Source organism: Pogona vitticeps, chromosome 1 (genome assembly GCF_051106095.1).
Source record: "Pogona vitticeps strain Pit_001003342236 chromosome 1, PviZW2.1, whole genome shotgun sequence".
Classification (NCBI taxonomy): domain Eukaryota; kingdom Metazoa; phylum Chordata; class Lepidosauria; order Squamata; family Agamidae; genus Pogona; species Pogona vitticeps.
In genome coordinates, this window is record NC_135783.1 from 11295585 (window position 1) to 11307584 (window position 12000).

The following is a 12000-nucleotide window of genomic DNA, read 5'->3' on the forward strand; positions in this document are numbered from 1 at the left end:
TGGGCATGCATTCAAGAATGAATCATCAAATTCATCCAAAAATCGCTAATTCGTTGATTTGTATTCATACGAATCAATACCCCTGACGAATCACAAATCAATGAATTTTAGCAATTTTTGATTAATTGATTTGTTTGGTTATAAAACGCCCCCCAAGGCACCTAGAGACCCCAAAACTGCAAGAAAGCTTCCTATGACTATCCTCTAGAATTCCTCCATGCTTGGTGAAGATTGGGGTTCTGATATCTGGATTTTGCACCCACAAAGAGGCAACCCCAGAAAAATTCCCTCCAAGCACCTAGAGATGCCAATATCACAGAGAAGATTCCCATGACTCTCCTCTACAATTCCTCCAAGTTTGGTGAAGTTTGGGTTTCTCCAAGCCAGCTCTTAAAGGGCACTTTCTGGGGGGGGGACCCACTTTGTGGGTATACAACTTGGATGTCTGAAACCCAATCTTCACCAAACATGGATATGTTGTTGAGGAGAGTCAGTAGAAACATCTTGATGATTTTGGTGTCTCTAGGTGCCTGGGGGGCCCTCCTTGTGGATGTGTAACCCAGGTGCCCCAAACCTAAACATCACCAAATTTGCAGAGCTTGTAGAGGAGGGTGAAGGGAAGCCTCTCTGCACATGCCGTGTTTCCCCGATAATAAGACACTGTCTTATTATTGTTTGGGGACAGAAAAACACCAGAGGGCTTATTTTCAGGGGAGGGCTTATTTTAATGAACATTGACAGCCATTTCGGCTGTTCCGGCGGCCATTTAAACCCCAAAAACGCGGGGAAGGAGGAGGAGCCGCCGCCGCAAGAGTGATGCGGGGCGCGCTGGCCGGGCAGGGGGGCAGGCAGTCGGGAGGGAGGGAAGAGGTGCGCGCGCGCTCGCCCGGCAACCCCCCTTTCCCTCTTCCTCCTCTTCCTCCTCCTCCGCTTTCCCTCTTCCTCCCTCCCGACTGCCTGCCAGCCTGCTTTCCTCCTGCCGGCGGCAGGAGGAGGAAGAGGAGGAGGGAATGCGGGGGGGTGGTGGCCGGGCGAGCGCGCGAGCGCCGCTTCCCTCCCTCCCGACCGCCGCCGGGAGGAACGCTCGCTCGCCCGGCCACCCCCCCTTTCCCTCTTCCCCCTCCTCCTCCTCCTGCCGCCGCCCCCCCAAAGCCTCTTCCCGGGGCCCCATCTTATACGGCCGGTCGTGTTATACACCGGCATATACGGTAGGGCTTATTTTCAGGGGAGGGCTTATTTTAGAGGAATGTTACACAGGAAGGGGTGGGCTTATTTTCGGGATAGGTCTTATTATCGGGGAAACACGGTATGGTGTCTCTAGGTGTTTGGAGGGCCATTGTATAGGGCTTTAAATTTTAAAAAATGAATTGATGAATTGATTCATCAGAAAAAAAATCATAATTCGTGATTCGTCAACTTTGATGAATGATGAATGAAAATGAATCACCATTTTCCTGATTCATGCCCATCTCTAATCACAACTGCACCATTAATTTTAGTGGAAGTTGTTCAAGTAATACTGACAATTGATATTATTAGGATTGATGGGGAAAATTTTCAGTCTTTGTACGCTTCTTGACGTGACCCAAAATAAAGTTTGCGTCAAGGAAGCATCTCCATGCACTGTAAAAATGGATAAGGTGAGGTCCCGAATGGAGTCAAAAGGGTTAGCTTTACCTCCCTTAGGGGTTGATAAGGACAGGGAAGCTTGCAGTCCTATTCTGGAAGGATGATGGCATGTCTTAATTTGTGCAGACATGTGGGACTCAAGTCTACTTTTTTGTTGGTGGTACCAAAGTCTTAGAAGATGTAAATTTACAATATGTACAGCCCGGAATACATGTTGCTCTAAATTATTGAATTCTTTTCTCTTGCAAATACGGGTCAGCCGGTTGGTTGGTTGGTTGGTTGGTTGGTCTGTCTGTCTGTCTGTCTGTCTGTCTTTGGAATACAACTTCCAGAATGTCTGGACCATTATGGCTAGTGGTCATGCCACCTGGGGGGAATCCTGAGAATTGTGATCCAAAAAAGTAACTTTTTCATATTCTAATTCTTATACCAATCTGCTCGCTCTTCTGCACTCCCATAATTTGTAAATCATTTGCGGCAGATGATTGAGTTGCACAGCTTCCCACCCCCACCCCCAAGTTAGATGTCCCTGCTTGGTCTTCCCTTTAACTCATCTCAGAAGGTTAGCTGGTGTCATGGCAAACTCTGTTCCTACAGCCGTATATTGAAAACATTTCTTTCTTAAGAAAATTATTTTGTTTTATTTTGTTTCCAGAAGCAGAAAAATACCCACACAGCCCCCCAGCCTGGTCAAGAAGCATCCTCCTCTTCTCTCCTAGTGGATCTGTTTTCAGGTGAATTTCTTACTCTTCTCTAAGACATCGCTGCGAACACATCTCTGTGTCAAGATATTTCAGTAATGTTTAAATGCATTTTCAGAATAATTGGAAAAGTAATATAAAGAGCATTTCGTATGATTACTTTTTAATACTTTATAATAATAACACCGGTAAGCAATATCAGCAGAGACTGAACACTTACTCTTGATTTCTTGTGTTGTGTTTTGCTTTTGAAGTAAAAGGATGTATGCCTTTGGCATGCATGTATTTGTGACGATCCAGTTCAACATGGCCCAGTTGCCTGGAACTAGTAGAGTTTGGCTGTACTTGTTTATTTTGCTTTTGTCCCTTTTTTTTTTCACTCCTTACCATACCTGCAGAATAATTTTCAAGTGGTCTGAAATGCAAAATCAAGAAACCAAATGTGGAAAATGCAGCACTTCATAATAATACATTTTTTAAAAAAAATTGATCGGTCAAGATGTTAAAAATAAGAACACTCAGAAACACAAGAGTTCACATAGTGGACAGCATGGCTCGTTTTTTGCAGGGAAGACCAGCATGAAGAGGGAGGCTTTTAACAGGTGCTTAAAACACCTCACGGTTGCTTCTTCATAAAACCAAGATCTTTAGACTGCTGACTTTTAAAAGCCACCAGAGCTTTAAAAGGTACTTGTTTTGAACAGCTCCCAGGAATCCCCCACCATGGCTGTGCTCGCTGAGGTTTTTTTTGAGAGACGTGGTCCAAAAAGATAACTTTCCCAAACCCCATTCTACCAGGCCAGGCAATTGTGTGTGAGGGTGTCGGGGGGGGGGGGTTATGTATCAGTGTTTGATCCTTGTGACCATCTGGGGATCAACAAAGATTCTAAAACACTGCAAAAAAAATTTTAAACAATTTTATATTTAGAAGTGTTACATGGTGTGGCAAGGCCGTGTGGCTTATTTAAAAAGCAAAAGATCCCTCAAGAAGGCTTCTTCAATTTTTCACCCAAGAAGAAGAGACCAGAGAAAGCTGTCCAGCCCAAAACGGAAACAAACATTAAAACAAGAGAGTTGTGGCACCTTAAACACTAATTGTTGTATCTCTCAACGCTGAGCTTTCATTGATAGATCCACTTCTTCAGACAGAAAAAGCTGGGGGCCACTAAAACAGCCATGGCAGGCCATGTGGGCCACACTTTGCCCACCCATCCTGTACAGTGTACAAATAATTCTTCTGACTAAAGAAAAGCAAAAACATAAAAGATGCCTGATAGTCATTAATTCATTAATTCATTCATTCTATTTATTTATTTATTTTTACCCCGTCTTTCTCCTTGAAGGTAGCTTACAACAGTGAAAGACGGTATTTAAAGTTGAAAACAGTGGGTATACAACGGTGGTTAACATTGTTAAAAGACAATGTTTAAAACGATGAACAATGAATAAGGAGGCATCTTACAACATTAACCGGCAATTTTAAGGGAAAAATCAATAAATATACAAAAATTTAAAAAGAAATACTGTATAGATGGCCACCATTTTGTCTGAAAGATTCAGAAAGACATATGACACCTTACTCACCTATAGTCAGTAAAGGTAGGGCCCATTCACTGCCACTAGGCTATCATCTGGTTTTAAAAAAATGAACAAAATAACACTGGGTTTCCTATTTTTTTTTTCTTTTTTAAAGGTTCATGATGGTGGTGTTCACAATCCTCGCTTCATTGATGCTGGCTGCAGTACACTCGCAAGAAGCAGAGGATACCATAACATACACGGTATGTACCCAAAATTAGCATTGATCATTCAAAGCCCTGCTAGCTGTCCCACGTCCAAGGAGTGTGAGGTGGGTGGATAGACTATATGGGCCTGTTGTGTACCAGCACCAAACTCTTTCTCCAAGGAGATTATGCCAACTTTCTCTTTATCATCTTCGGCTTAAGTCCCCAGGTGAAGGCTTCGTTTTTCTACAGGCTATTAAATGTTGCTCACTTATCTTAACATTATAATCATAAACTAATTGATTTTGAGGGGGTCTATAAGGCCATCATGTCCAACCCCGTACTCAAGGCAGGAATCCAAATCAAAGCAGATCTGACAGATCGTTGTCCAATTTTGTCTTGAATACCTCTGGTATTTGAGCACTCACCACCTTCCAAGATAATTGTTTCCATAGTTACACTGCTTTAACAGTTGTGATGTTTCCCGATATTCAGCCTAAATCTGGCTTCCTGTAGCTTGAGCCCATTGTTACGTGTCCTGCACTCTGGAATAATGAAGAACAGATCTTGCCCCTACTCTGTATGACTACCTTTTAAGTATTTGAAAGGTGCTATCCTATCTCCATTCAGTCTTCATTTCTCAAGGCAGACATGCCCATCTATCTCAGTCTTTCCTCATAGGGCTTGGTTTCCAGGCCCCCATCATCCTTGTTGCTCTCCTCTGAACTTGCTAAAGTTGCAAGCTTGCTTTGTTGTAATTAAAAGCTGTTTCAGCTTGCCGTAAACTTATATTTGCAAAAACACACGACATTTGAGATTGTATTCAATTCAGTTGATTATTCAAGGTTCCTTACAGTTAAAAGGCTTTTATATCTTGATGCTGAATGTCACTGTTCTGTATAGAAGGCTGCCTTGGGAAGACCATGGTTTCAAAAGATAGCCAGGAAATGTATTCAATAAACAATAAATTTAAAGAATGTGCGGAAAGGACTGCAACCTACGACTGGAGTCACTCCTGTTAAATTCAATGGGACTTAACCTTTGCCTAGACACCTGTAGGCATGTTGTGTTAAGAAATATACAAGCGCAGGCTTTAGAAAAGGCTGTGTAGTCACATTGAAATAGATTTCTCTAGGATGAGTCAGCTGCCCTCCTTTGGGTTATAAACGGGTGTGCATTAAACAGGGGTTGGAGAGATTTATTAAGTTTGCTGTTTTCCTTCCGGGCACAGAAGTGGGCTGGGGGGGGGTGGTTGAGGGGGAGGTGTCTTTCTGTAGCTCCAGTAACCCCAGTTGTGTTAACTCAGGATGCTGTCATTTCTTTAGAGAGCAAGAACTTGAACACATTTCTCTGCCCTCTTCCCCTTTTGTTACACTCGAGACTTCTTCCACTCCAGCTCCCTGCTAGATTTGGCAGATGGCTAGAGAGGCCTGCGAATAATCACAATGAGTTTTTTTTTTCGAGGGGGAGGGTGTTCAGAAACTTTGTGTTGCTGTGTTAAAGTTACAGGAGTAACTAAGCTGCCAGAAGAAAATTAAGGACAAAAAAACACACACCACAGCCCAGCCTCTGAAGCAATGCAGCCCCCAACAGGCTAGGACAGATCCATCGCTGGCATGGACTCCACAGGTGCCTACCAAGTTACGGTGGGGTGAGCTTGACTCGTGGCGACAAGCTGGCTTATTAACTCAAGGCTTGTGTGTGTGTGTGTGTTTTTCCGCCTCCCTAGTGCTTAAGAAAAATGTGGTGCTTAGCACAGAAAATTCACTCATGCATTTTTGCATCCTAGGGTTAGTTCAACCTCCTGATGTTTTTCAGTGGGTACCAACTACCGCTCCTCCACAAGAGGAACATCGTGTTCTTTGCCAAGGACCAAAATTAGAAGCAATTATTTACTTGTTTGTGTACCTGCTAATTTTTTGGATGGCCAAAAGCAGGAGATGGAGGGAGAAAAAAAATCACTGGCAGAAATGTTAGGAATTTTTTGGATTTTAATTATCAATATATATATATATAATCATCTCATCTATGGCGCCTGCAGCCTCTGTCAGTGGTCCGATGACCTGGGTTAAGTACACTGCATTTCCGTTTCCAGGACACTCCCATCCACTCCTTCTGCATATTCTATGTACCCATCTTCCTCCTCCCACCTTCCTCCTCCACCCTCCGCCTCCCTCCATCTTGTTACGCAGCAGTAGGGCAGTAGATAAGCACAGCATCCGGTATGAGTCTCCCTCCTCAGGCATTAAAGTGTGTCTCACAGCTCAGAAGGGCAGTATCTTCAAAAACATTTACCCTACTGGTGCCTCAATTAATGTATTTTATTGACATCTATTTTTATTTTTGAAATTTACCAATAGCTGCTGCATTTTCCACCCTCGGCTTATACTTGAGTCAATAGGTTTTCCCAGTTTTTTGTGGTAAAATTGGGTGCCTCAGCTTATATTCGGGTTGGCTTATACTCGAGTATATATGGTACATATGCATATGCACACATACACGCACACACACATTCATATATTCATGTGTGTGTGTGTGTGTGTGTGTGTGTGTGTGTGTGTGTGTGTGTGTGTGTGTGTGTGTGTGTGTGTAATTTGCTCCTTTTACCAATAAGAGAGGTATTAGTATGAACCCTGTTTCATTACAATTGTGTCTTATAATGTATTGTATAATGCATAATATCCTCATTCTCCTTTCAGTGTTATTGTTCCTTATAAGTCCCAGCGGCAACCTTGTTAAAAGGTAGACAGGGAATATTACATGGTTCAAAGATCATACTTCTGACTGAAAAGCATTCAGATGTTTGAAAGAACTAGATTGTTCTTTCTTTCTTTCTGGTTAATAGAAAATTAAGGCTTTTTTTTTAATGTAGCTAAGTAGCTACTTCTTGGGGCTACAGAACTATAACTGGAACTCATTAACTTTTCAAATCCTACTGAAGGTGCCATGAGAACCTTTACTGCTTTCGCGGGAACTGACTCATGCCATTGCCCACCTAGAAATATTAAGTATGGCGTCAGGAGTCATTTGTCAGATGGAAGGTTTGCAGGCTGTCCGCGTAGTGGTGTCATTTCCCGTCATTCTGGGTTTCTTCTGGTTTGTTGTTGTTGCAGATTTGAATAGATGGTCCCAGTATTTGGGATGTCCAGAGATAATTCTGGGTTTTCCTGCCTACAGATGTCTGGAATTGTTCCCAATGCAGATTGCCCTTCTCTTTTGCCTGTCTTCCACACCCTCTGCCTCCCAACTCTGATCTTGCCTCCCTCCTTCTTTTACCTTTTCCATTGGGTGTGAGGGGTGGCGATTGACAGGGGTGGCAGAAAAAAAGCCCACAAGTAAACATCATCAAGTGACACCCATCCACAAAGTGTGCGGATCAGCACCAGGATACTACACCAACAGAAGCTGCACTGGAGCAAACTGGAGCAAAGCAGAACTGAAATTCACCACCACTTGAGGGTGGTGTAAAAAAAAATCCAGAAAGCAAGGTGGTTTTTTTCCTCTCCCACTTTGACTCTGTTGATGCTGGCATTAGCCCTGTCTTGTATAAACAGTGGTATCATGAGTGCAAGGAAAGCTGAACAAATGCTCAACAATGGCCTAGGTTGGCATATTTTAGGCTAATATTGTCTAGTCTGGGTGGCTTCTCCTAACTATTGAGTGAATGTTCTTAATATAGAATAGGGGTAAGCAGTCTATGGGCCGTGGACCCTAGGCAATTCCTGCTCTCTTTCCAAGGCAACCCTGAAAACTGCACTGCTGAAATTGGGAGTCAACAGCGGAGAGGGGGAACAATTTAAAGCGAATATTTTCTCTACTTTGGATGTCTTGTAGTGGTTTGTTCTCAGAATTCAACTGGAAACAGAGAGAATCCAATTCAAAGAACCACCCATTCAGTTTATGCAAAAGCATCATAGCAAGAAAAAATGTTTCTTTTCAGTGGTGTTCTGTTTTGTTTGCAAATTGGCGCTGAAATTCAGCAGTGCCATTTGTTGCCGAATTTTGTTGAACGTTCATAACTGTTGATTCATGGTGGTATTCTTTTGTTGAGGAATAAGGCAGGGTTCTTTCCCAGGGCTTCTATAAAACTAGAGACAGGTACACAACAATAATGTAGTTATTCCATTAATTGGTCATCCTACTTTCTTTGTTTCACCTGATTTTCTTTCTTTTATATGCAGCAATGCACTGATGGTTATGAATGGGATCCTGTCATGCAGCAATGCAAAGGTATGGTACATCGCAACAAATTGTGCATTGATGTGTTTGTATCTGCCAGAGGTCCACCTAGAGTATGCACTAATCAGAAGCTGACGGGGAATTTCCAATGCATTTCCTCTCTTTTATAACTTCTCTTTAGACTTTTCTTGCATGTGGATTCTCCTTATTAGGTGTAAACATTGTTATTGTGGGAGATGAACATCCCAAATAGGGCTTACACATATTGCTAATCAACACCATTAGGTCTGGGATCACTGATGATCTTTAGCTGGATGTCATCACAGGATTCTCAAGTTTTATTTATTTATTTATTAATTTTATTATTGTATTTATATGCCACCTTTTCCCCATAGTGGATCCAGGGTAGCTCACAGCTATTAAAACCATACAGTAATAACAAATTAAAAATGTCATACAAAACTGTAGTTTCATTTAACAATTAAACATTGGTGAGGAATACAAACAAATTAAAAAACATTTGAAGTGTATAAAATCAGCTCTTTTGAAATATGGTGTTGGAAGACAAGTTTATGAGCACCACAGATTGCCAGAAAATTAGTAAGTGGTTTCTCGTGGTAGTTAGAAAGCTTGGGAGTTGGAGCACCTAGCTGTAGAGGCAGGATTTGAATTCTCCTCTTTGTGTGAGCCTTTTGGCAAGCTGTATTTATTTATTTATTTATTTATTTATTTATTTATTTATTTATTTATTTATTTATTTATTTATTTATTTAATATCCCGCCTATCTGGTCAGTTACGACCACTCTAGGTGGCTTACATCATAAAAATACACAGGAAATATATAAAAGAAAAGAAAAATATTACGTAATAAACACATTCAACAAGATGGGAGGCAAACAGTAGGGGAAGAGAGGAAAGGGAAACATCAGGGATTAACTGGAGGGAAGGCCTGCCGAAACATCCACATTTTTAGTTGATTTTTAAAGATACCCAGCGAGGGAGCCACCCGAATCTCCGGAGGTAGGTTGTCCAGAGGCGAGGAGCCACCGCCGAGAAGGCCCGAGTTCTTGTTTTTTTCCTTCCGAGCCTCCCTCGGCGTCAGGCTCCTCAGCCTCACCTCCTGACTCGCACGAGTGACATGGGTAGAACTTGGTGGGAGTAGGCATTCCACCAAGTATCGAGGCCCTAAACCGTTTAGGGCTTTGTACGTAACCCTCAAAACTTTGAAGTCAGTGCGGAAACGAATGGGCAGCCAGTGCAGCGCAGCCAGAATGGGAGAAATATGATGGAATTTTCTCGCTCCAGTAAGGAATCTGGCCGCCACATTCTGCACCACTTGGAGTTTCCGCGTCAACCTCAAAGCTAGCCACACTGAAAGAGTCCTTCACTGGAAGGACAGATCCTGAAGCTGAGACTCCAATACTTTCGCCATCTCATGAGAAGAGAAATCTCCCTGGAAAAGATCCTGATGTTGGGAAAGAGTGAAGGCAAGAGGGGAAGGGGACGACAGAGGACGAGATGGATGGGCAATGTCATCGAAGTGACCAACATGAATTTGACCAAACTCCAGGAGGCAGTGGAAGACAGGAGGGCCTGGCGTGCTCTGGTCCATGGGGTCACGAAGAGTCCAACAGGACTAAATGACTAAACAATAACAACAATAGTCCTTGAGGGCCTCTAGAAGCAGGGACTGTTAAACCATTTCTGAGTGACTTATACCTAGACATCTCTGGGAAGAGTTGCTATAAATTGCAGTTGACTTGACAGCGAATAATTATCATTTATTTTCACTAGAATCTGAAGTGGTAAAAATGAAACTATCATACTCTAAACATATGATGAGAAGATAAGAGTCATTAGAAAAGATGGTAGTGCTAGGGAAGGTGGAAGGCAGTAGGAAGAGAGGGAGATCTAAAATGAGATGAATTGATTCAATGAAAGAAGCCATAGCCTTGAGTTAATTATAAGATCTGAGCTGTGCTGTTAGTGGTAGAACCTTGTGGGGGTCATTAATTCATATGGGAGCAACCTGACAGCACAGACCAACCAGCAGGTGATTCAGCAATTTTATAGGGAGAACAAAAATCAATTCCATGGTTTCCAGGCCTGTTTTCACGTCCCCATGCAGTGGGGAGTATTGGAAAGACCAAGACTGTAGCCCCTACTGAAACGTAATACTCACTGGGTGACCTTAGGCCAATAATTCTTTCAGAGTTTGACCTACTTCACAAGGTGTTGTGAATATAAAGTAAGGAGAAAAAGCCATTCTGTTGCCCGGAGTCCAGTAGAGGAAAAGTGGGACATCGATGTAATAGATAAAGTCTAAATGCACATTTTCGGCAGGTCAAAATCATTGCACGTTTATTCACAAGTCTGGTATCGTGGTGCTGTGTCCCATGCTATCCATTCAGAAGTCCAGAGATGATTACCTAAATTGTTGCTGTCTTGCAGTATTCAGTTTGCTTGTAGATGCAAAACCTAACATTCGTTCGTTCGTTCGTTCGTTCGTTCATTCATTTAATAAACTTAATCTTGTATACTTCCTGGTTAGTACTGGGCACTGCTCTGGGTAGTTTATATTAAACTTAGAGACAGTATAAAAATATAACATAGAAACAACTCAACACATACAGACTAATGATCAAATAAATCAAGATATAATTTGTGCCTCAGACAAATAATGCAAACTCGGGTGATGGCAAAGACGGGAAAAGTCAGTATAACAAGGCCACAAAACATGAACATTTTTAATATAACGTTTTTAATTCTTTATATTTGAATAATTTGCTGTTTTTTTGCATTTAATATTGAGTTTTTTAATGATGTAAGTCGCCTTGGGTCCTTTTTTTAGAAGAAAGGTGGGACAAAAATATTTTAAATGGATAATCTGAAAAAGGCCACCTAAATCAATCCTGTCCATAGAATGTCCCCGTTCTGATTCCTGCATTCATGCTGTTACGAACCACAGATATTGACGAATGTGAAATTGTGCCGGATGCATGCAAAGGCGGGATGAAATGTGTGAACCACTTTGGAGGATACCTCTGTCTGCCCAGAACTGCTCAGATCATTGTTAACAACGGCCAGGAGGGAACAGCCTCTGAAAACACCAGTGGCGGAAACAGCAACCCTGTTCGGCGGACCCCTCCCGATAACGTCCCCTCTCGAATCCAGTGCGCAGTTGGATATGAGGCGACAGATCATGCTACGTGTCAAGGTAAGCAGCCTTCTTACAATGAACCTGTCATCCCGGAGGGTAGAGAGTAACCAGAGGATTACAGTGGGGTCTCAACTTACGAACTTATTCCGTATTGGAAGGCAGTTCTCAGGTCGAAAAGTTTGTAAGTCGAATCTTCATTTCCCATAGGAATGCATTGAAAACCATTTAATCCGTATCTGCTCTTTTCGTCCATAGAAACTAATGGGAAGCTGCTATTCCGCCTTCTGCCACTAGAGGGGGATATTTTTCTCTTTTTTCCTTTTAACCTAAGATGACTTAGCTTTTAAAAAAAGGGGGAAAAAGAGTTCGTAACTCGAATCTAAATTCGTAAGTCGAGTCCATATATTACTATGAGAGCGGTTCATAAGTCGAAACATTCGTATGTCGAGCTGTTCGTAAGTCGAGACCCCACTGTATTCAGGGATTCATCCATTTAGCCCAGTGACAGAAGAGCTTAAGCACCGTTAATCACATCACTTTGCCAGTTAATCACGTGACTGGGAAATGTATTTTTCCTGCTCGTGGCTGTGAAACAGGTTGTCTTTG

At 42.3% G+C, this 12000-nt stretch overlaps 1 protein-coding gene across 2 annotated transcripts in view; it reads left to right on the forward strand.

Moving 5' to 3' along the window:
- Window positions 1–12000, forward strand: part of EFEMP1 (EGF-like fibulin extracellular matrix protein 1) — an 82288-nt gene that overhangs the window by 12791 nt on the left and 57497 nt on the right. For both annotated transcript variants that reach the window (XM_072987126.2, XM_072987135.2), the window contains exons 2-5: window positions 2285–2363; window positions 4024–4111; window positions 8236–8284; window positions 11203–11451. In XM_072987126.2, the coding sequence (XP_072843227.2) occupies window positions 4028–4111; window positions 8236–8284; window positions 11203–11451 (382 nt within the window). In that variant the 5' untranslated portion in view covers window positions 2285–2363; window positions 4024–4027. The remainder of the gene's footprint in view (window positions 1–2284; window positions 2364–4023; window positions 4112–8235; window positions 8285–11202; window positions 11452–12000) is intronic.